This window comes from Daphnia carinata, chromosome 8, assembly GCF_022539665.2.
Source record: "Daphnia carinata strain CSIRO-1 chromosome 8, CSIRO_AGI_Dcar_HiC_V3, whole genome shotgun sequence".
NCBI classification, from domain to species: domain Eukaryota; kingdom Metazoa; phylum Arthropoda; class Branchiopoda; order Diplostraca; family Daphniidae; genus Daphnia; species Daphnia carinata.
In genome coordinates this window covers 5,010,708-5,033,622 of record NC_081338.1, presented here as the reverse complement: position 1 = coordinate 5,033,622, position 22,915 = coordinate 5,010,708, and the positions used below count along the sequence as shown (strand labels likewise).

Sequence of the window (22,915 nt, the reverse complement as noted above, 5' to 3'; positions counted from 1 at the left end):
AAATTTGTTTCCACAGTGCATATGGTGTTCTTATCACAAATTATGTTACTGGAAGTCAGTTTTCGTGATATTCGTTGGTTTTAAAAACCAAGCGGATTGTGGGTTAACCTTAATCAGTAAGCCACTAAACGATAATTCATAAACAAAGGACGGTCTATATTTCAAGACTATTGCATTCTCTACTAAAATGTATCGATGCGGAAAGAACGCTTGTGGATTTCTAATTCATGCGATCGGCATGTCCTTATCTGGTGCAGACGAGGTCAAAAGACAAGAAATTATAAATTCTGGGAACGGAAGATGGCGGTGAAGATTATTTCACATCAGCTGTGGTAAAAAAAAAAAAGAAAAATGTGATTGTGTTGTGGTGCATAGCAAGTAACCGCAATTAACTACAATGTTAATAATGCAGGTTTATAATGAAGCGATAAAAATTGAAGAAAACCATGTCTTAAAGTTGAATTTTATCGCCAACGGATTTTGGTTTCCTTTTGAACCAAGTCATCGTAATAATTTTTCATGCTCATGGTTTCAGTATAACGACCGTGTTCGACAAAGTCAGCCGTCCACAATCATTTAAAAATGCCAGTTTATTTGGTAAATAATACCTTCTCTTATTTTTGAAATATTTTAGGCAATGGTTTCATGACCAAACATATCTAGGCATTTGTCTTAGTCCTGGTGGCTACAGTTACCAGTTCACCGTACAAAGGTTACCCACAAGAACAACAGCCATCTATTACCAAGAGTCAATGGGCCTCCTTGAATCCAGTGTACACTGGTGATGCCGACAAACTCGAAAAGATTCAGAAGCAATGGGAGAAATTCTATGATTACCTCCCTTGGCTAAAAGGACCTGCTGGCTCTCCCGGAAAAGATGGGAAACATGGAGCTCCTGGATATCCTGGTGCTGCTGGTCCTCCTGGCCTACAAGGACCTGCAGGCAAAGATGGTAAAAATGGTTATCCCGGAGCACAAGGACCTAAAGGTGATCAAGGCTATCCGGGGGCTGCTGGTCCCCCTGGGCCACAAGGAACTCCAGGCAGAAATGGCAAAGATGGTTATCCTGGAACACAAGGACCAAAAGGTGATTCAGGAAGTCCTGGTATTGCTGGCCCTTCTGGACCACGGGGACCTCCAGGCGCAGACGGCAAAAACGGCTACCCTGGTGCGCAAGGTCCTAAAGGTGATTCAGGACCTTATGGCCCTGCAGGAGCTCCGGGTAAGGATGGAGCCCCTGGACTACCAGGAGCACCTAGTAAGGTACCAGGCCCTCCTGGGCCACAAGGACCAATGGGCCCGTCTGGCTACAATGGAGCTCCAGGGAAAGAGGGTCCTGCAGGTCCTTCTGGTAAGCCAGGCAAAGATGGTGCCAATGGAACTCCTGGTTATTCAGGTATTTGCTAGTCGTGGAACTGCATTAATTAAAACATTTAGCAATTTAATTCGTTTTTGTCACAGGTCCGCCAGGCCAGCAAGGTCCTCCTGGCAAAGACGGCCCTGCGGGACCTCCTGGTATCCAAGGTCCCTCCGGACCTGAAGGTAAACCTGGAGCTCCCGGTTACGCTGGTAGTCCTGGGCCAGTAGGACCTAGGGGACCTCAAGGACCTCCAGGCAAGCCGGGTGAGTCTTATTATCCAGAAACAGTAACTGTTGCTCCACAACAATATAATCAAGGCCATCATCACAAGACCGTGTACGGCTAAACAGACATTTTCGTTTCAACAACAAACGCTTCGTGACAATCTGGTCTGCATGTCGTATTGTCCCGTAATAATTCAACTTCTAATTGATCATCATGATGAAATAAGCCGTGCATTGATGCTTGCTTACATGATATTTTTGTATGTTTCACTATATTATAAACCAATAGGGAAACAAAAAATAAAATTAACTGACACACAACACTTATTGTATGTTTGCTCGTTTATTGTTCATTTTCTTAATGGTTATAAATGACAGGCAATATTGGTAGTTCAATGAACAGACGAGGTTAGAAACGTTTTCTACCGCAGTCCTTATTATTTTAACCACGTCGTCTTTTTTTCACAGCGTTAACAACACCCTTAACGACGTTAGGCAACCATTTCACCGCCCAGAACCAACGTTGGTCTCTCTCCATGCCAGTTGAAGACGTCAGACTACGAACAACTCGTTTCGCCAATTGCCTCTCTATTTTGATAGCATATCGACATCACATTGAAGCAGTTGGTTGCAAAACAAATTAAAAAAGGAATTTACCTGAAGAAAACCCATTGATTCCTTCAGCCGATTGTTCGATTGGACGAGGTAATAATGGGCTAGCATCTGCAATACAATAAAGTTTTACTTAAATAGGCCAGAAAGTAATAAAGGCCGTATAATTCTGTACCTGAAAATGTGACATAATCACAAACAAACAGGACCAGGACGCAAAGGCAAGCTAGTTTCCAAACCGACATTTTGTCAACGAATGAAATGGTATCCTTTTTCTGCTGTTTGTATATAGGCCTTAAGCAACCTATTTAATTTCAATAGCGACCACTTCCTTTTTTTAATCGTAGAGCTACACGGGCAAGCAAAACCACATGTTGCCTAAAACAAACTCGGGAAAACCAGTATTGATAACCAATTGTATTGAAATCAGGAAGGAAAAGAATCGTAATCAACGATGGAAATGAATTTATGTTCTGTTGTATTAAACTCGGTTGACAGTCCAGGCGATGGGATTGGCCTTTTTCCATAGTTTGTTAATACGTTTTGCCTCAGCAGTTGTTTCAACTTGGCGTTTTTCCATTTCATCTTGTCCTTCTTCGGCATCGTCCATGAAATAAGCTTCTTCGTCGAATGAACCTTGACCTTGAGAGGCAGTACGAGTGCTAAGAGAATTTGCTTCGACTGTACGATATAATAAGAAATGTTAATGAAACCATGATAGGAAATGTTTAATATATTATTACCGTTTAGTGAGCATATAGCTAGGCAGATGGCGAAGATGGCTAGTAGGCGTACGACAGACATGGCTGAGACGTTAAGATAGACTTCTTTACAACGGGAAAAGTAAATTAGGATTGACGTTGTCGTCAACAGATTTTCTTACTTTGTTCAACCCGAATCAGAGTCGTTTGTGGTAAGGGAAATGGTAAGACGGAAATAGATCTATGTTTGTTTTTTAGCTATTTCATTTTTTTTTCTATTTTTCGAGAAATTGTCGTCTGGTTAGTTTCCACATCCTTATCAACACTTAAAAGGGAAGACATATCAATAAAGTCAAAGGAGTTTCTTTCTTGCGTTAATTTTCGAGATATAATTTTGTTTCAACGTAATAATTTCTTTCGTTGTTTTCAGCAATGCCTTGTTTGCTTGCCATTTGGGTTAACACAACTGTGAAGGCAAGGCATGCATAATTACAACTATTCTGCTTATAAAAAGCATTCGTTTGAATTCCAGAATCGCTTGTCATTAATAATTAACCAATGTAAATATATTTCCCTTATTACGGCCAGCGAAAAACAAAAAAAATCATGACATGCTCATGTAAGAAAGTTTCTGCATGACTCATCGACTATGCCAAGAGCCATATTCGATGTTGCAATGTAAGATTTTCTTTCGTTTGTTTTTTATTTACGAATAACTAATGTATAAATTAATATTGAACTTTAAAATAATTCTGAAAAATAAAAAGTTTATTTGTCTAGATTTGATTTAAAATAAAGCAAAATTTTTGCAAGACGTCGAGGTTGCATTTTTCCTTTGCCGTTCTTTTGCGCGCTAAATGTTCCCGCCATTTGACCCTAGTTTATTAAACACAACCGACGAATAAGAAAGTCGAGAACATTGAATTGCTGGTTTCGTAGAGAAATTTGGACGTCTAAGCATGTTCTACATACCAACCAAAAGGCAATTATTATTTGAAAATTTAATCTCTTGAATGGGTATTTTAAAATGGATTCATGAACGTGGAGTAACGACAGCTTTAAATCCTTGGTAACCCAGAGTGAAGCCATTTGTGGGGTCGAGAGTCGGCAGTGGTTCGTTTGGTACAGGTTCAAATCGAAATTTCTTTATCAAAGCAGCTGTGGAGAGAAAATAGGTATTTTTTGCAAGAGAGTCTCCTAAACACATTCTTTTACCTAACATAGCAATGATTATGAATTTTGTTGTGTAGTAAATGTTTGCCTGTTTTACATACCAAGGCCAAATGGATTGAAATGATCCCTTTTAATTACTTTAGTGCCATCTTCATTCAAATGGCGTTCTGGACAGAAAACTTCCGGGTCTTTCCAGTACTTGGAATCTTGAAAAACAGCATACAGATTCAGGCTGATCAAACTTCCCTAGCAATCATTGAAAAAATAGTTTGGTAACTAACTTTTATTATTAGAACTAAATTAGTACTTTTGGAATTGTATAGCCTTGAAGCTTTGTGTCTTTGATAGCGTAATGAGGAGGAGTGAGTGGTGCAATAGTGCTGCAACGTTGAGCTTCCATCAAAACTGCTTCAGTGTAAGGTAAGCTAAACCAAAATATTTTTCAAATACTAATTGTGATTTTGAACAACAGGACTAAATAAAAAGTAAAATTTACCTTGATCTGTGATTCAGTGTAGGAAAATATTCTCCACAGACTTGGTCCAATTCCATTTGCATCTTCTGTTGCACCTGCTGATCTCGAATCAAATGAATAATGGCAAAACCTGAGGGCCAAAACAATTGGAAAATAATTAAAAACAAGTCCCTTGGTTGCAAATGGGATTTACCGATAGAGCTGCTTGTTGACTCAGCACCTGCACCAAACAGGTCTGTTATTGTTGAAATGAGCTGCTTTACTATTGTTAATAATAATTTAATTGCATGAAAAATTTAACCAAATATTATCACATTCTACCAGTGAAATTTGTTGATGGATTCTCGGCCTTTTGTTTATTCGTTTCTTTCAAGTAGACGTCTATGAAATCACCAGCTTCATCGTCTGATAGGCTTCGAAGTTGATGATCTTCAATGGTTTTCTGTAACCGTACAGTCATGTGTGAAATTATTAATGGAAACTCACAGAAGGTAAATTACTTGAATGAATTTTTGAATTGGTTCTATTAGTTCGCCTTTCATTCCAATGAATTCTCTCAGAAAACGAAAACGTTTCAAAAGAAATGCAGGAATTGGAACGACGCCTCGAAAAATTTTGCCTGTCCGGAAAAATAGCTCATTAGCTTTTAGAAGCTCTTGAAATTTGGGATCGTGACGCTGAAAACGTTCGCCTGAAGAAATAAAATAGAAAAATGAAAATTCGGGGGTTTACGACAAAATTATTCAGAGAACAACAAACGGTAATATTTAAACACCTGCTATGATAGCCCATAGGATGTTAATCACCGACACTTGAAAGATGCCTTTCAAATCGACAATTCTTTCCGGATCTAATCGACTTGTGTTTTCTATATCTTTTATCAGATCTCCAAGTTCGCCCATCATCTGATCTTCAATGGAAGTTTTGCCGAATCCCAAATCTCTGAGATGTCTCAAAGTGAATCGGCGTTGTTCCTGCCAAAATTGGCCCATGGCGAACATAATTCCTGTAATGCATCATCGAAGGAAACATCTTCTTGCGGCATTTGAAGTTAAGTAAAAAAAAAAATTACCTAGTCTTTCTCCAAATGTTCTAGCCGTCATGATAGCCAACTCGGGTCGACCGGTAAGGTCGTCATTAAGCATAGCCTCTTTTATGGCTTCGTGACCGCAAACAGAAATTACTGCTTGGCTGGGCCCCATAAACAATCCCACCACAGGTCCGTAGACATCGCCGATCTTTTTCATCGCCTTGTGCGGATATTGTGGATCCCATGATGAAAAAAAAGGCAAATAACCTACCAGAGGCAATCCTCTTGGACCTGCGTATCAAAAGAATCATTCAGCTACCTATTTACTTTAATTTATAACAGTTTTACTTCCGATTTTACCTGGGGGGAAGTTCTTTGGGCGTTGCGTCGCCTTTATTACAAGGCCGATGAGCACAATCGTTAAACACAGTTCAAAAATCATTATGTTAAAATCTCAGTGTTCAGACTGAATTTTCCTTCCGTGTTTTCTTCTTGGTTGCAGATGTACGACTCGATTTTTATAGTGGCATTCGTCTCTTATGAAGTTGCAAGTCATGTCCGTTGCTTTTATCTTTGGAAAGTGTTGCTATGGGCCTTTTCTCTCGTACAAGAGTTAACGTCTTCACCAGGCGTAGTGAAGTCGCTGCTTTCTAATTTTATCCTTGTTCTAACTTTTACTGCGAGAAGATTGTCCCCGTAAGCTATGAGATGATAACTTGTATAAAAGAACCTTCGGGTTTAATTGCATGCCGGCACGATTTCTGTTCGTTTGCAAGTCATCAAACAATATGTCAAGAACTGTTTACTTTGTAATGTCAGGACATTTATTTTATTTTCTACCTTGTATTTTTACAGCCCGTGTCATGAACCGGAAACCGAATCGCTTGGGTTAACCGATTTATCTTCGTGTACTGTAACCTAAAACGGATTCAAAATCGGTAAGTTTCATCCGTTTATCCGTCAGCCGAGTGTGGTTTTTTATTTGTGATAAACTTTAATTTTAGTTTATTCTGGTGGGCCTTTCAAATTCCCTACATGATAAACGCCATTCCACAAAAGTTCATAACGGCAATATGGACATTTGAAGAAGATCGACGAACAACTTTGATTGAATTAATGCACAGGTATTTCAAATGTTACGTAATTTATTCTATTACCAATGCCCTAATTCTATTGCTTTCGTTCACATAATTTCCAGGTGGAGTTGAATACGTTACATGATTAGACAAAGGAATCATCACTGGACATTCATTGGATCTTTTTGACATTCAAGGCCTTATACGGTAAATCTCTTTTCTACTTACATAGCATTTTCGGCTTTAAGGAAATGCTTTATATACAGAACGTCTAATAGATTTTGTGGGCGTGATTAAGGTTCTGAAATTTTTATGTTGTTTAAATAAAAACTTGTGCATGTAGCCAGTGCTGTAGAGGTTAAAAACTCTTTAGCTCTGTCTTTCTGGGAGTAGGGAAAGTATTGCAGAACACATTGCAAATGGCGTAGTAAATCAATGACAAAATAACAGAAAAAAGTGAAAGGCAAAGACTTTTCCTGTCGCCTTTTTTAAAGCAATACTTTCCATCGAATTCATGAACGAGGAGTAACGACCGCTTTAAAGCCTTGGTAGCTCACAGTAAATCCATTCCTTGGGTCTAGAGTCGGAAGAGGTTCGTTTGGTACAGGTTCAAATCGAAATTTCTTGATCAAAGCAGCAGTAAAGAGGAAATAGGTATTCTTTGCCAGCGATTCTCCTAAACAAAATCTTTTCCCTGAAAATGAAATGATCAGCTGTTTTACCATTTAGTGCTAAACAACTGTGTAGTTCGATATACCGAGACCGAATGGATAGAAGTGATCACTTTTAATCACTTTGGTGCCGTCTTCATTCAAATGGCGTTCCGGACGGAAGACTTCCGGATCATTCCAGTACTTGGCATCTTGGAGAACAGCATCCAAATTCAGTAGGACAACACTTCCCTGATGGTAACACAAAAACAAATAATTGCTAAAATCAGATCTCGTTAGCTAACATGGAATAATGATAGATACCTTCGGAATTGTATAGCCCTGGATCCTTGTGTCTTTGACGGCACAGTGCGGTACGGCGAATGGTGCAATAGTGCTGCAACGTTGAGCTTCCATCAGAACCGCTTCAGTATATGGTAAGCTAAACCGACAATCGTGTTTTTACTTTAATTGATCATTAAAAGCAACCTGGAGAGGGAAAAAGACCTTGATCGATGGTTAAGAGTGGGAAGAAATTGTCCGCAGACTTGGTCCAATTCCATTTGCATCTTTTGTTGTACTTGCTGATCGCGAATTAGATGAATAATGGCAAAACCTTTGAGACAAAGGTTTTGAAATTTGGTTTGCAAGGACACCATTTGTTCCATTTACCTATGGAGCTGCTTGTTGATTCAGCACCTGCACCGAACATGTCCGTTATCGTAGAAATGAGCTGTTTGTCTGGTGAAAGAATGTTTTTCATGCAACAGAAGCTTGAAATGAATACTTTGATGGCATTATACTTGTAAAATTTGTTGATGGATTCTCCATTTTTTGTTTCTTCATTTCTTTCAGGTAAGCATCGATGTAATCACGGGCTTCACCCTCTGATGGGTTTTGTTGCTGATGGTCATCAATATTACGCTGTAGACGTATCGTTTAAAAATCTTATGCTGATGGATTCACAGTAGGTAAATTACTTGAACGAATTGTTGAATCGGCTTAATGAGTTCGCTTTTCATTCCAATGAATTCCCTCACAAAGCGGAAACGGTTTGTGATAAACGCAGGAATTGGAATGGTGCCTCGAACGACATTTCCCGCTCGGAACATCAGCTCGTTTGCACTAAGAAGTTCTTGAAATTTGGGATCGTTCCGTTGAAATCGTTCACCTGCAAGCCAAGAAGGTAAGTAGAAATTACATAATCGCTCGGAATGATTAAAGTTATTATTCGATTACCTGCGATCATAGCCCATAGGATGTTGATTACTGATACTTGAAAAATGCCTTTCAAATCGACAATTCGTTCAGGATTTAATTGGCTTCCATTTTCGATGTCATTTGTTAGGTCTGCAAGCTCCTCCATCATCTGGTCTTCAATTGATGTTTTGCCGAAACCCAAGTCCTTTAGATGTCTCATAGTGAATCGGCGCTGTTCTTGCCAAAATCGTCCCATGACAAACATAAGTCCTGGAGATGGATTCATCGAAATAGGAATCGTCACTTCTGGATCATGGATAATAACAAGTAAATATATGTTACCTAAATGTTCTCCAAAGGTTCGACCTAAAGCGGCAGGGATATAGGGACGGCCATCGAGATCTTCATTAAGTAGGGCCTCTTTGACGGCCTCGTGTCCGCATACGGAAATTATGGGAGGGCTGGGCCCCAAGTACATTCCCACTACAGGTCCGTAGACTTCACCGATTTTTTTCATCGCCTTGTGTGGATATTGCGAATCCCACGATGAAAGAAAAGGCAAATAGCCGACCAGAGGCAATCCTCTTGGACCTTTTGTTATAAACATGCAATCGTTCAGCAGACCTAATTAATTAAATTCACAGAAGATTGGGCATTCGGTTTTACCTGGTGGAAAGTTGTGTGGACGTTTTGTCGCCTTGATGATAAGACCAATGAGCAGAAGCGTGAGACAGAATTCAGAAATCATTCTATTCAATTTCTAATTTTCAGGATTGATATTGAATGTCTTGTCCGTTTGGTTGGTGATGTGCCACTGAATTTTTCTAGTGGCGATCGTCTCTTAAAGAAGTTGCAAGTCATGGCATTTCTCTTGTATGCCGATGCTGTTGCCATGCATTTTTTTTCCCCCTTACATAACTGACCAGTTATATCACATAGTCCACTAATTTCATTTCTAAAATCAGAATGCGCGTCGCGATTGTACCCATGTGTTTTTCGCTGCGTCATGTTCCCTTGAGATTAACTAGGCCAGACGGCGTTCTTACAAGTCCACACAGTTTTGCTTGTCAGAGATCGTCTTAACGATGTGTTGCTGTACGGTTCTTCGATGTCTTAACATCTGCGGTATTTTTCAGTGTGAGAATACGTAAAACATTTTATTCGGTTGCAGAATTGGACTCGCTTAGCATCGTGTCTTTATCCGTAGATGTCGAATCAGAAATTTATAACAGGTGAAACGAAGAATTTCAAAAATCGAAACTGAATTTTAATAATTGTGCATTTAAGTGTCGCTATTCAAGGGACGTCTGTCGAACAAAAATATGGTTTGTTCTCTTTCAAAACGTTTCTTTTACAAGCAACGTTAAAGGTAACACAATTTTTCTAGAAAAAGACCTAAAATGGTCCCATAATTGTATCATGTAATTAAATTCACATATTAATTCCATTTTTTGTTTTCTTTTTTAAGTTATTTAGATGATTCTTCGATTGATGTTCGCATTGACAATAACTTTACTTTAGGATGTGATATGCTTAAAATGGGATCAAACTTGATGTCCGTTCCTGTCAGTTCCAGCTCCTGTGCTGTGGTCTCTAGTTTCCCGTTGGTCATGAACTGGAAATGTAATTCTTCAGGCGAAATATCTTCCTGTTGATATGTCATCTCCAAAGGATAGCTGTTGAGAAAGTCGAATTTTTGGGGCAGCCATCCTCTAGTGAAGCATTGCTCCGTGACGAAAGAGACTCCAAGATGAACGAAGAGCGTGAACACCATGATGAGCGTGCGGAAAGGCATCTGTTGGCGTCCGTCGCTGTAAAATGGAAACTGAATGACGACCGGTAACCCTAGCAATTCTTCACCACCTTGTTACAGTACGAGGAAGTGTTTTAATTTAGAATCATTATGTTTCGTTATTTATCCTTGTTTGTTACTGAGAATTCGCAGGATAATTCCCAACAGGAATGACGTGATGCATCCGTATTTGTTGCAGCTAGACTCGGCGTGAATGACCAGCAGCAATTGAGGGAATAGTAAAACATAAACCATGTCTGAGCAAAGTAATCTGCAAGGAAAGGCAAACATAAAACTCAATAATACTATTGATTGAACATAATTGTTTTCATTTTATACGAGAGGCCGTAAATGCTGTTAATACTGATTGCTAGTCCGGATGCGATGGCAGCCACCGCCAGGATAGATACACGCAAAGCAATCATGAGATGAGATCCACTAGCCTTTTGATTAACAATGTCAATAATTTCGGTCTAACTTAAACTATGAAAACTTTATGTATACCGATGGGCAGACGATGGCTTTGTAAATGTTGTGCGTAAACATAGAGCTGGCCGAGAGGATGCAAGAGTCTGCCGAAGACATAACAGCTGCTGAGACGGCTCCCAATCCGAAGAAGGAAACCCACTTGAAACGGGGGATTCAGCGGACAGTTAAGGTAAGAACCAACTGCGGTATTTACATTTATTTTTTGTACACGTGACGGATGTGTCTAATCGTCACTTAATATAGCAGTTTACCTGGGGGGTTAAGTAATTAAGAACCAGCGGTAGAACCTGTTTCACCTGATCGGGAGATGTTAAGGCCATCGCGTAATCTGTACCGTTAAGCCAATCTGGAAAGGAAATTTTAAGCTTTTTAAGAATTTCTACGTGATATTGAATTATCTGGTACCATACCTGTGTTTTTGGCTATACCTCCCAGTAGTATTGACGGAATTGACAATAATGTGCAAAGAATAGCGGCCATATATGAGAGCCATTGAGCTTGTTTCGACGATTTGACGGATAAAACTCGCTGGAAATAAGCCTTTTTTTTTTTGTTTTTTTGAAGATAAACTCAGATTAGAGGAGGTAAACAACAGGCAAAATTGTGATGAAAAATTACTTGGTAGGGAATTCCGCCAAAAATAAGCAGCAGATAGTTATCAATAAATATTCCTGAACTTGATGGCTCTACGTGGCCCAGCCAATTTTGATTGACCAATGCTTCTTGATTTACAGCCGGATGCATCCAAGCAAATGGAATGCATAACACCTTGATAAGAAGTGATTCATCATTGTTGTTTTTGATTAAATGCGATTTGGAGGCATACCAATCCGAACAGGATGAAGAAGAGCTGAATGACATCAGTTAGCGCTACGCTGTACATCCCACCAAAAAATGTGTAGATGACAGCCACGGCTGCGCTGGAAAACACAGCCAAGTTGTTATCCATTTCCAGAATAACAGATAAGGTCGATCCTACCATCGGTTAAAAATTTATTTTAATATACTAAAAGGCATAATAATATAAAATATACTAAAAGATTTTAATACCCAAAGCCGAGAGAATTGATGCAGTCCAAATTGTTTCACCGAAAAGTGCAGGCAAAAAAAGCAATCCACCAATGTTAAGTCCGTATTTGATCTGGAACGGATCGAGCATGGTGATGTAACCCTTTTCTCTAGACGTGGCATTATCAAATTTCTTTTATTAATTTCTTTTTAAAAACAAACATAATATAGTCAACGAAGAATACCTCATAGGTCTAGCAAAAAACAGTCCGCCTAGTGTTTGGGAAAAGAATTACAATCTTGATGTAACAACAGTCGAACTTTGGGCTTACCGAGAATTAATGCGAGCGAGTAGCCGAAGGGGGTCTGGCACCAGACGATCCCGTTACTAAAAACTGCTTCCGCCGATCCGTTTACTTTCTTTCAGTCAGTTCATTGCGTTAAAACATTGTCAGTTTCGTTCGTGTTGTTTGTAATTCAACGGCAAATATGTAAACTTACCGTATCCGCCTCCAACCCACGTAGCTGCGGAAACGAAAAAAAAAATTATGTATAAATTTGTAATCAATTTTCAAGGTTTTCTAGATTTGAAAACTTCCAGCCAAACCAAGCGGAAATCAGACACGCAATTTCCTTCCACTCTTAATTTTTCTTAACGTTTAAATCTGATGCTTTTCCTAGAAACATGGATGACAGTTCGACGCAACACAAGAAAGTGTCCGTAAACTGGAAGTGAACTCGGTTATCGACCCTTAACCCACTTTCCGAGGTCGCATAGACCTATGGTACCTATTCGGAAATTCTGTCTACGCAGATGGAAATAGATTCTCATCTTACACTGGAACACTTCAACAACTGTTGCCATGGCGCCGCATCCCACTCAGTGTCACTGTTTCTTTGTTACAGAATCAGTTGGATTGCACTTCTGTGTTAACACAAATTCAATAACAGATGAGAAACATAACGCCTGTTTTTCGTCAGCAGGAAATTGAACAGTCACAAAATTTGTTTTCCCACTTTTACTTCTACATGAACTGATGGACTTGCCTGTCATTGTAAGGACTCCTACAAAGAGCCCCAAATCTCTTTTGGCCAGCATGATGTTTTCCGCTGGGCTGTTGGTTCCTCGTCCGGCTTTCCGTTGTTTCCAAGCGGCCAGCATGCCGACGACGAGAATAACAAAATAGAAAACAGCCACAGCCGCTATACCGGCGGTGTTGATTGTCATGACTGTCGGTCACAGTGAAACTGCTTCGAATGTCTCTCGCATACCTCGACCAAATGGACTGATCTTTTCGTCTTCCGAGCCGCGACGACTTGAATGTGAAACGCCCTAATCGATTACGTATCCCGTCTCTCCTTACTGTTGTTTCGAAGCGATAAGGAAGCAGCAAGACGACGTTTTCTTTCGTTCTACGGATGCAGGACTCATCGTTCGCCTAAAATTCCTTCCTTCCTGTTGAATTTATCGCGTATATATTTATATATATAATATTGTTTTGTTCTTTAATTACTACAGTTTTCTATCAACAGGTGGCGTGTGAGCTGTATGTCAACAAAGAAGCAGACACCAGTAAACAAATTCTTGCGCACAGCCTACCATCGTTAAAAGTTATCGAAGTACGAAAACAAAATCACGGCAGGAGCCTCGATTCGTAAGGAATTCATTTAGGGAGTTGTCCTGGTAACGTTCACTGTTGGCCAATTCAAACCATCGATTGACATTTCGTGCCATTGACTCATTAATATCAGAGGGAGCCGAGGGAGGCAGTTGGACGAGATATCGATTCAGTTTGCCGTTAAAAAATGATTGGCTATCTATTGATTGGCGCATTCTTCCCTTGTGTTCTGGTGTGGGTTTTCTCTCGCCCCAGACATTTCCCTCCAGGTAACTTGATTTTTACACATTCTTTTTCTTTTAACAGGATATTTATTCAATTTTATTTAGGTCCAAAGGGTTTACCACTTCTGGGTTGCTTAATGTCAGTGCCTCGGTGGCATGCCGGCTGTGCCTATATGGGACTCCTGGAGTTGTACTACAAGTACGGACCAATATGTGGTTTTTACATTGGTCCCCAACCTGTTGTTTCTATCAGTGGATATAACGCTTGCAAGGAGGCCTTCTTGAATGAAAACCTTAATGGACGACCAGACAATGCCCCAGCAAGAATGAAGAGTAAAGGGAAACGAATGGGTGAGTACTCCCAACCCTGTTGTCACATTACAAACTAATATCTTTAGTTCTATAGGTATTATGCTGGTTGATGGAGATTTTTGGATAATTCAGAAACGTTTCACGTTGCACCACTTACGTGAACTTGGTTTCGGCAAAAAAAGTATGGAAAATCTTATTCAGAAAGAAATCAAAATCCTGTTGGCGGACATGGAGCGTCAGCTTGAAGAGGGAGATCATCACTTTGAATTCAAAAACTACTTCAACGTCTCATTAGTCAACGTATTATGGATGATGCTAGCCAGTACTCGTTTTGAACGTACTGATCCGCGTCTAAAACTACTTATCGAATTGTTTGACACTGTTTTCCGTAGCGGTGACATCATCCGGGTAGCCTTTCCATGCCCCGCCATCCTCATAAAACTGTTCCCTGCTTTTTTTGCTAAATTGGGCAGAATGGATCTTTTGAAAGAAGTCTGGAAATTTATTGAAGTAAAAATTTCTGTAGTTTTTCGTGTTACGCTCTGACTGATGCTTCTGATGTATTTCACGTAGGAAGCGATCGAAGACCACAAACAAAAGCTGCCACAGTCGGAACCAAGAGATTTTATAGACGTTTACCTTAAAGAGATTGAACGTGATGATGACCATTCTTTTTCAGGTATATTATTGTGAAAACAGCCACTTTAAATCCTTAAGTAGTATTTTTTTTCATTTTATTTTCGTAGAAGAACAGCTTATGAATATCATTTTGGATATTCTTTCGGCTGGAGCGGATACTACTGGAAATTCGATTGGTTAGAATTTTGACAGATTAACACGTATCTCCTGATTTATTTTGAAGTCTTCATTTCCTAGGATTCGCATTACTACACCTCATTCACCATGCTGACGTCCAAACGAAAATGCAGCGTGAACTAGATGAAGTGTGTGGCGATTCGCTACCTTGTTTGCATCATAAACCCCAGTAACACTGCTATAAAGTATTTACTTCACTTTTCAATACTCATCAGTGTTTGAAACTGGCAGATTGACATATACCCAAGCTGTACTTATGGAAGTGCAAAGATTGAGCGGTGTTTCTCCTTTGGCCATTCCTCGCCGTGCTTTGAAAACCATTCCGTTTGGTGGCCATGTCATTCCCCAGGTATTATTTCTTACCTTATTATTTTTAATTCTTATCTTCTCGTTTGGCTAATTTTTATTGATTTAGAATACCTATGTCATCATTAACATGCACTCCGTACACATGGATGAAACCTATTGGACAGATCCACAAGTATTTCGTCCTGAACGGCATATAGACGGTGATGGCCGCATAATTAACACTGATCATCTTTTCCCTTTCGGAGGAGGTAGGATAGACAATAAGGAGCTAGTTATGTACATTTTAAAAACTTACTTTTCTCTAGGTAAACGGAGCTGCCTAGGAGAATCGTTAGCTCGCACTTCCTACTTCTTCTTTACTGCATCCTTGGTCAAGATGTTCATTTTTCGTTCAGTTCCTGGCAATATTTCTCCTCCATCCCTCACTCCCTTAGACGGGTTTACTCTAGGTCATCGCCCATTCCATGCTTTTGTAACCAAACGATAGTGGTTTAACCTAGTATTTCTTTTAAAAGTTTCTGGAATTGTTAACCGATTTTACGCAGTCATAATCAGTGGTTTATATTTAGATCCCGCACTTCGTGTGCTTACTTGTACCCTATTGTGATTTGCGTTGATGCATTCGTAATTTTTTCCTCAAATTTGGCCAAATAACAGATCGCCGCTTCCAATGGGTTTGGTAAGTTTGTCTTCCAAGACTTAAGAGAATGAAATCGTTATTGTGAAAAATTTTTCGCATGATCAGGTAAGCGCGTGTATTTGAAAAAATATTGGTACGATACTTCTTACCTCCGCACGGTAATTTGCTCAAGTTATTTGAGTTTCAGGTAATTCCAGATTAATGCCTACCTACGTTTGGGCGTGTAGTGGGATTTTTCCTTCGAATACAAACCGATTAAAAACATTGCTAAGCCGCAGAGCAATTAATTGCTGCTTTATTTCAAAATGTATCAACTAAAAAGACATACACGTTCAAATAATTGGAACTACGAAACGGTTATGCTATACACAGTGAAAATCGTTCCGAAAACTAACATTTTAGAATTGCTATTTAATGCTGAATTTCCATATAATTATGTACGTTTTCCCCGCTAGATGGCTAAAAGACTTGAGCCGCTAACGTGTTGTTTTGGTAATTTAAATATACCCATGATTATTCTTTTCTTCTCCCCTGATAGATCTTTAACACGAGGTGTGATAAAATATTGTCGAGGTTATTGTAATAATTTGGGGTCAGTGTAGTCTCACCTAGTGATATGTGAAGGACGTCGGTTATTCCCAGTTCCCTTATCCAATCCCTAACCCTATTTTTTATACTTCCACTTCTTCCTGCCATAAAAAAAAATTCAAGTGAAAGAAGATGAAAAGAAGAAACAGTGAGAATGCTACGGAACCCATCGTGAAAAGAACAAAAAGTAGATGGGATGTTGGACCAAATGATGTTGAAAACAAAGGAATTCTGCCCAAATGTGAGAGCAAACCAAATACCCAGAAATTCAGTGGAGAAGTGAGCAAAAACTTTATTCTTAAATTCATAATGAAATTGTAACATGTGATTTCATTACTGTCTTTCATTAGGCAAAATGGGAGATTCATGAAGTACTGGCAGATTCTTTTGGAGTGCCTTTACCTGCTTGCAAAAACTTCACATCATTGATTCAAGAAGACTGCACTCTTCCATTCATTGCAAGATACAGGAAAGAAATGATAGGCAACCTTGATATTGAAGTCTTGCGCAAAATGAAGTCATCTCTCGAAGATTTACAGTAAGAGCAAAATTAAATAAAGGATACTGAATTGCTTATTTAACATATTGGTTTCATCTCGTTCCAGAAAAGTGCAAGGAAAAATAGTGTCAGTTGTTAAGAGCTTGGAGAAACAAAGTGCACTCACCCCATCACTAAATGAAACAATTTGCAACATTAAAGATCTTGACGAACTTGAGTTCTGTGTATGGATTCCTAAAGTGTCATGTAGAAGATATAAGTGGATATATTAGCTTATAAATCTTTTTCAATTGCAGTATGCCCCCTTTAAGGATACAAAGAAAAGAACCCTGGCAGCCAAGGCAAGAGAGTTAGGATTAGAATCAGTTGCAATTGCAATACTCGAAGGAAAGAAACATGCTTCCCTGGAATCCCTCATTAAGCCTAATGTTGAGGGTCTGGACTCGCTGAAAAATGTCGAACTGGGGATACAGCACGTGATAGCTGATGCCATTGGAAAGAACAAAGAAAATGTGGATACAATGAGTGAATTGTAAGATGGAAAGCCTGTTAATCGTTGAATTATATTAACAAATCTTTGATGTGCAGGGTGGCTAAAGCGGATGCCCGAATTTGTGTCACTAAGTCACGTAATGCTAGTAAGCAAGATCCGTCCGATCTCGCCAAATTCGAATCATATATTGATAAAACGTTTAGTGTTGGAAGCCAAGAAAATTCCATCAAACCGCATTTGGTAAGTTGATTTTTCTGTAATAAGTCGTAAATCAAACCTTTGAGATAACATGTTTGATTGCATTTTAGTTTCTCGCTATCAGTAGAGGTGAGGATTTGAAAATATTGTCAGTGAAAATTACCTTCCCAAATCATGTTGAATCTAGTTGGATCAACTACTGTGAAAGGAAGTACGGAAATCGGGGCACTGATACTTCTAGTAACTTCAGAAAATCTATTGTCACTAAGAGTATCAAAGATGCTTACTCTCGGATAGGTATATCCTTAATATTTCGGTTTTTTGTATTGGCTATTAATGTCTTCTCTGTATTTCCAGTGGAACCACGCTTAACACGAAGAATAAGATCGAAGCTGACGGAAAAGTCCCATCACGCGGCTGTCGATGTATTCGCTCGTAATTTGAAGGGTTTGCTGCTGTCGCCTCCGTTACCAAATACCACTGTACTGGGCCTGGATCCTGGTTATATCATTTTTTTTTTTTTTCCTTTTGCATTTAAGTAGTAATCGTGTATTCAAATCAAATAGGTTTCAAACATGGTTGCAAATGCGCTGCCGTTTCTCCGAGTGGTGCCGTACTCTACACTGAAACTATTTATATTCGCTTTGGTGAACGAGACGTCGCGAGTCAGTCTGCAGCCACTTCTTTAATAAGCATGGTTCAGAAATATGGGTAAAAAGCATTCTTGTCTGTCTAATTTGCGTACACATTAGTTCAGCTTCTCTTTGCAGGTGTACGACAATCGGTCTCGGGAATGGGAAAGCTTGCAGAGAAACAGAAGACTTTTTGAGCAAACTCATTCAAAAAGGCGTTTTTAAACCCTATGACGTCAGATATACCATCATTAATGAATGCGGAGCTTCTATTTACTCATGTTCACCCGAAGCCAAAGAAGAATTTCCACACTTGGAGCCTAACTTGATAAGCGCTAGTAACAATCTGATTTTTCAAATTCCCCTTTTTTTGAACGTGTTTAAACCATAAGCTCCCTCCTCTAGTTTCTATTGCTCGTCGACTTCAGGATCCGTTAACTGAATACGTTCGCATTTCGCCGCGGCATATCGGCGTTGGGATGTATCAGCATGACATTCCCGTTAAGCAGTTGGAGGCAGCTCTGGATGATATCGTCAGGTTTTAACTTCAAGTTAGATGTCAAAATTTTGGTTTTATGATAATCCTGAATTTTATTCCCTAGCGAGTGTGTTTCATTTGTTGGCGTGGACATCAATACTTGTCCTGAACACGTATTGAGGTGAACTGAATTCCTCTTACCTTGCTATAAATTACATATCGTATTTATACGGTTTTTACAGCAAAGTTGCAGGCCTAAGCTCCAATAAAGCCAAGAAGATTATCGACTATCGAAACAAGAAAGGCCAGTTCGTTAATCGTCAGCAAATTTGTGATGTTCCATCGCTGGGCCCTATAACATTTCAGCAGTGCGCTGGCTTCCTCACCATCCCGGAAACATCAGCAACCGACAACAGGTAATTTTTTTTCTATTTAATTCGTTATTTTTTAAATTCAAGACGAAGGGGAAAGTGCATTTTTCATTGACTCGATAAAGCAAAAGTTTTTCTTTTATAGCAATGATAATGTTGACAAAGAGCCCTGCAAACCGAAAAAAGTCTCACGCGGAAAAAAGGCAGTTACTCATTCGCCAAATCCTCTGGATCGCACGTGTGTTCATCCCGAATCATATCAATTGGCACACAGGTATAATACGGAATTTTTTTTTATCGTGAACGACGTTACACCACGTTATAACAAACATTTCGTATTGCAGGATTATCCATATGTTTAAAGGTAATATGGAGGAAATTGGCCATGAATCATTCATTCGGCAACTGCAAACCTATCTGTCAACAAAGCGTATGGTTTTTAACTGAGCGAAGTTTTTTTTTTTCATCTATAATTAACCATTTTCCATGTTGTTTTAGCTTCAAAACAAATCGCGAAAGAGCTACGAGAATCGGAAGGCAAGGTCGATCAAATAGTACTAAGCCTGTTGCACCCCCTTCGATATGACTTGCGCACGAATTTTGATAAGCCATTGTTCAAGAGAAGTGTAACTTCAATAGCTGATTTAAAAATTGGCCAAGAACTTAGAGGTATAAAAAAATTTATGTTAGCGGTTCAAAAATAAGACTAATATCTGTTATTTGATTGGAATAGGTCGCATCAGTAATATCACAGATTTTGGGGCTTTCGTAGATATCGGAGTGGGCAAAGATGCTTTAGTACATACCAGTCGTATGAGAGGCAAGAAGGAGATTCTTTCTGTTACTAATCAGGTTTCTGTGAGGGTGATTAATATCGATATGTCACTAGAGCGAATTTCGTTAGAGATCATTTGAGATACTATGAATATGTAATTTTCCATAAACCACTCATCTTTCCGTTCGCGAAAAATCCCTAATTTGGCATTTTTCGTACAGTTAAATTTGAAATTAAATATTTAAGTCGCGCCTGAAACACTGCCATCTTGTGAGAAATGCTTTCGGGACTATCACAAGTTTCCTGTACTGCACTATGTTGTTGTAGTGATGTACAGTGTCCTGGAATTTTTGGGAAAGGTTACTATAGTGCATTGTAATTAAAGTTTAAGGCTTCACGTAAAAAACATTATTCTCGAAAAATCAGTTCAAAAAGAGTATCGCTCAGTGATTCAATAAAGCCAGTATTGCATAATGGGAATATTTGCCAGTCGAAGTGGCGTTGTCACCGAGGACGTGACTGACCAGTCCTCTAACATCAACCCTTTGATGTATCGTTATCCTCCCAAGCAAGGGAATTATTTTTCAAGTTATTTCATCATGGGAGGAGAAAGGTTTGATGTCCAGCAACCAGAAGCTTATTTGTTTGGAGATAATTCAGATCTTAATTTCCTCGGGAATCGACCTGTTCCTGTATGTACAGTGTTTGGCCTCAGCTCACTTTTTATCCATCTTATATTGTACTTTCATATTTTTTCAGTTTCCATATTCAGCACCCCAAACTAATGAGCCAACAAAGACTTTAAGAGCCCTGATTAATGTGAGGAAAGAATCTGTACGATTTTTACGTACAGCACCAGCTTCAGACAGAGGAGAAGACCCATCATACACAGTTGAATTTGTATTTGATTCAGATGTGTCCTGTTCAGTTACCATATACTTTGGTTGTGCGGAAGAAGTGTTGGCACGGGGAGTCCGGTAATTGTGTCATGAAAGGGATTGCAGTTAACATACTAAACTGTATTATTTTTCACAGCTATGTGTCAAGGAGTGGCTGTCCTCCGGAAACTTTCCATTATAAACCAGGGGCTGGCCAACTTTTTAGCCAGCCTACAGTTATGTGGAGCCCATGTAATATTCAACAACCCCAGATTCAAGTTCAGACCAGCATTAATACATCTGGCCAGTGGACGACCAGAATAGCAGATAACTCTCCAGGCACAGAAAATGACATAATACCTGTAGTCATAGTGTGTGAAGCTGAGGAAGGGGATGGTGTGTATGCATATTCAAACTTCTAATTATCATGACCGAATTATTATTCATTTTTTTTAGATCCGAAACAACATCAAGCTACGTATTGCCTGATAGAACATTCATCAGATGCATCTTATGTACTAAAAGCTTTGAAACAAAAATTGTATGTTGACAATTTAGCTTATCTGCTTCAGGACATTTACGGCATTGAAAACAAACTAGTACATCATAGGGTAAAAGAAAGTTACGAAATGCAGGAAAAATTATCTATTTTGGTGTTTCTGCTCTATATTGTAGGAATCTGATGAACCAGAAGTTGAAACTGAAGAGGATGATGGATCAGTTTTAGACGAAGGTGAACCGGAAGACGACGATGAAGGAGGAGGGGAGTGCGTCATTTGCATGTCCGAACCTCGGGACACCCTCATTCTACCTTGCCGACACTTGTGCCTCTGTCAACTCTGCGCCGATAGCTTGCGGTACCAAGCTAATAATTGCCCCATTTGCAGGGCACCATTTCGTGCACTCCTGCAAATTCGGGCTTTGCGAAAGGTTCAGGGACCACCCACGGAAGTAAGCAAGTTTCATAACTATCTTGGTAATCAGAAATTCATGTTGTTTTCGCTAGTATACCCAGTTGGATGACTGTGTTCCCATGGGTTACGAAGCAATTTCGCTGCTTGAGGCTCTGAATGGTCTCACTGTCGCCCCTCGACGTCCTCGCCCTCGCCGTACCGTTAACCCCACCGTAGAACCTGTAGAGTCTGCAAGTATAAACAATCCTCCCCCTGGAGAAACCGTTATCAATGTCAATGAAGACAGCATTGGCCCAATATCTTCCACACTTTTGGAAGAAATAGAAAACGATATCGTCCACGGAGAATCTACTTCCGAATCTTTCGTTGAAGCAGTCAATACATTGTATGTATACCTTTATGATATCTATTGTATCCTGCTAAAATTTAACTTTTCCCACTAGTGGAAGCCGGATGGGGTGGAACCGTATGCAAAACGGCCGACGCTCGCTTGGAGCCGTTCCTGCTGAGAGTCCTTTAACCGTTGTTTCCATAGGACAGGGTCCTCTTCGGCGAACACGTAGTGCTCATACAAGGCGTCCTCTCACGTACGTTTGCGAGATATTAATATTATGAATGTTCTCTTTGATAATTACAACATATTTTGTTTCCAAAGAACTCCAAATGCCTCGTTGCTTGGACCTCGTGGTGCAACTTCACCTAGTTTACGTTCCAGTGGCGATAGCTGCAGTTCAGCCGACTCCACTAGGCGGTTGGTTAAGCCAACCCCTTTAGCTAATCTCCCTCAAGAATTTGATTAGAAAACATCAGAAGCATAACGTTGATTCGGCAAGGCAGCAGAACGGAGGTTAACGCTGAAAGGAAAAATCCATAAAAACTGAAGAAATTACGTATTTCAACAGGCAGAAAAGACTGTTATTTTACACGCCATCTTATAAGAGGTATTGTTTCTGACTTGATTATTTATCTTTTTCTGGTACCAAACTTAATGAGAAGCGGCCAAAAAGAAAAAGTCTATCATTTTGGCCGAATTTCTTCTCGATCTATCCATCTCGTTTTAATCATGTTTATATCGTACTGTGGCACTTTACCCGACAATATGTCTACTTGGGCTTGTTTATATTTCGTTTTGATTCGCTCCCTACTGTATCGAATCTCGCAATGTTATGAATTTCTATTCCCCACATCCTCCCAACCAATCATCGCATCACATTTTTTACATCATGAAATATTATATATACACCTTACATTGGAAATAAAACAAAAATCGTCGCTGAATGTTGGCTATGCCAGAAGATTCACTTTCAGAGGAATATCATCCATTCAAATTTATGTAACAATCTGTGAGTTGACTTCCCTTTTCCTTCAACAATGGACGA

General features: G+C 39.5%; 7 protein-coding genes across 9 annotated transcripts in view; 4 read left to right on the top strand and 3 right to left on the bottom strand.

Moving 5' to 3' along the window:
* Window positions 1-521: 521 nt before the first annotated feature.
* Window positions 522-22,915, top strand: part of LOC130703939 (collagen alpha-2(VIII) chain-like) — a 33,222-nt gene continuing 10,828 nt past the window's right edge. The window contains exons 1-4 of one of the 3 annotated variants that reach the window (XM_059496499.1): window positions 522-597; window positions 664-865; window positions 938-1,396; window positions 1,462-1,907. In XM_059496499.1, coding sequence (XP_059352482.1) covers window positions 583-597; window positions 664-865; window positions 938-1,396; window positions 1,462-1,706 — 921 coding nt within the window. In that variant the 5' untranslated portion in view covers window positions 522-582 and the 3' untranslated portion in view covers window positions 1,707-1,907. Of the gene's footprint in view, window positions 598-663; window positions 1,397-1,461; window positions 1,908-22,915 lie in introns of those variants that run through there. The other 2 variants (XR_009421539.1, XM_057525405.1) reach the window with 2 other exon arrangements.
* LOC130703889 (methyl farnesoate epoxidase-like) lies at window positions 3,645-6,083 on the bottom strand. Its single transcript, XM_057525350.2, has 10 exons — window positions 5,936-6,083; window positions 5,618-5,866; window positions 5,321-5,551; window positions 5,046-5,236; window positions 4,867-4,987; window positions 4,739-4,807; window positions 4,567-4,675; window positions 4,378-4,495; window positions 4,172-4,316; window positions 3,645-4,112 (listed from the first exon to the last, which is right to left on the bottom strand). Exons 1-10 carry the CDS (start codon window positions 6,015-6,017, stop codon window positions 3,931-3,933), a joined length of 1,497 nt encoding a protein of 498 aa, XP_057381333.1. The 5' UTR covers window positions 6,018-6,083; the 3' UTR covers window positions 3,645-3,930.
* On the bottom strand, window positions 6,762-9,264 carry LOC130703890 (methyl farnesoate epoxidase-like). The gene is made up of 10 exons (XM_057525351.2): window positions 9,168-9,264; window positions 8,844-9,092; window positions 8,541-8,771; window positions 8,282-8,472; window positions 8,105-8,225; window positions 7,974-8,042; window positions 7,809-7,917; window positions 7,626-7,743; window positions 7,409-7,553; window positions 6,762-7,345 (listed from the first exon to the last, which is right to left on the bottom strand). Exons 1-10 carry the CDS (start codon window positions 9,247-9,249, stop codon window positions 7,164-7,166), a joined length of 1,497 nt encoding a protein of 498 aa, XP_057381334.1. The 5' UTR covers window positions 9,250-9,264; the 3' UTR covers window positions 6,762-7,163.
* On the bottom strand, window positions 9,932-13,018 carry LOC130704189 (high-affinity choline transporter 1-like). The gene is made up of 13 exons (XM_057525656.2): window positions 12,838-13,018; window positions 12,292-12,315; window positions 12,123-12,206; window positions 12,036-12,063; window positions 11,833-11,960; window positions 11,609-11,757; window positions 11,401-11,550; window positions 11,193-11,322; window positions 11,034-11,128; window positions 10,798-10,920; window positions 10,633-10,736; window positions 10,434-10,564; window positions 9,932-10,364 (listed from the first exon to the last, which is right to left on the bottom strand). The coding sequence occupies exons 1-13, from the start codon at window positions 13,016-13,018 to the stop codon at window positions 9,970-9,972; spliced, it is 1,722 nt and encodes a 573-aa protein (XP_057381639.2). The 3' UTR covers window positions 9,932-9,969.
* Window positions 13,141-15,976, top strand: LOC130703893 (methyl farnesoate epoxidase-like). Its single transcript, XM_057525353.2, has 11 exons — window positions 13,141-13,262; window positions 13,324-13,474; window positions 13,543-13,678; window positions 13,739-13,984; window positions 14,040-14,455; window positions 14,519-14,624; window positions 14,692-14,760; window positions 14,822-14,930; window positions 14,993-15,110; window positions 15,177-15,318; window positions 15,376-15,976. Exons 3-11 carry the CDS (start codon window positions 13,597-13,599, stop codon window positions 15,555-15,557), a joined length of 1,470 nt encoding a protein of 489 aa, XP_057381336.1. The 5' UTR covers window positions 13,141-13,262; window positions 13,324-13,474; window positions 13,543-13,596; the 3' UTR covers window positions 15,558-15,976.
* Window positions 16,416-19,968, top strand: LOC130703885 (S1 RNA-binding domain-containing protein 1-like). The gene is made up of 16 exons (XM_057525339.2): window positions 16,416-16,577; window positions 16,649-16,836; window positions 16,904-17,021; window positions 17,094-17,329; window positions 17,386-17,530; window positions 17,599-17,785; window positions 17,846-17,989; window positions 18,055-18,199; window positions 18,259-18,458; window positions 18,526-18,658; window positions 18,723-18,779; window positions 18,841-19,014; window positions 19,115-19,243; window positions 19,314-19,399; window positions 19,468-19,638; window positions 19,703-19,968. The coding sequence occupies exons 1-16, from the start codon at window positions 16,431-16,433 to the stop codon at window positions 19,882-19,884; spliced, it is 2,442 nt and encodes an 813-aa protein (XP_057381322.1). The 5' UTR covers window positions 16,416-16,430; the 3' UTR covers window positions 19,885-19,968.
* On the top strand, window positions 20,077-22,816 carry LOC130703887 (probable E3 ubiquitin-protein ligase MGRN1). The gene is made up of 8 exons (XM_057525348.2): window positions 20,077-20,436; window positions 20,504-20,721; window positions 20,780-21,018; window positions 21,079-21,233; window positions 21,298-21,573; window positions 21,629-21,921; window positions 21,980-22,123; window positions 22,192-22,816. Exons 1-8 carry the CDS (start codon window positions 20,218-20,220, stop codon window positions 22,334-22,336), a joined length of 1,689 nt encoding a protein of 562 aa, XP_057381331.1. The 5' UTR covers window positions 20,077-20,217; the 3' UTR covers window positions 22,337-22,816.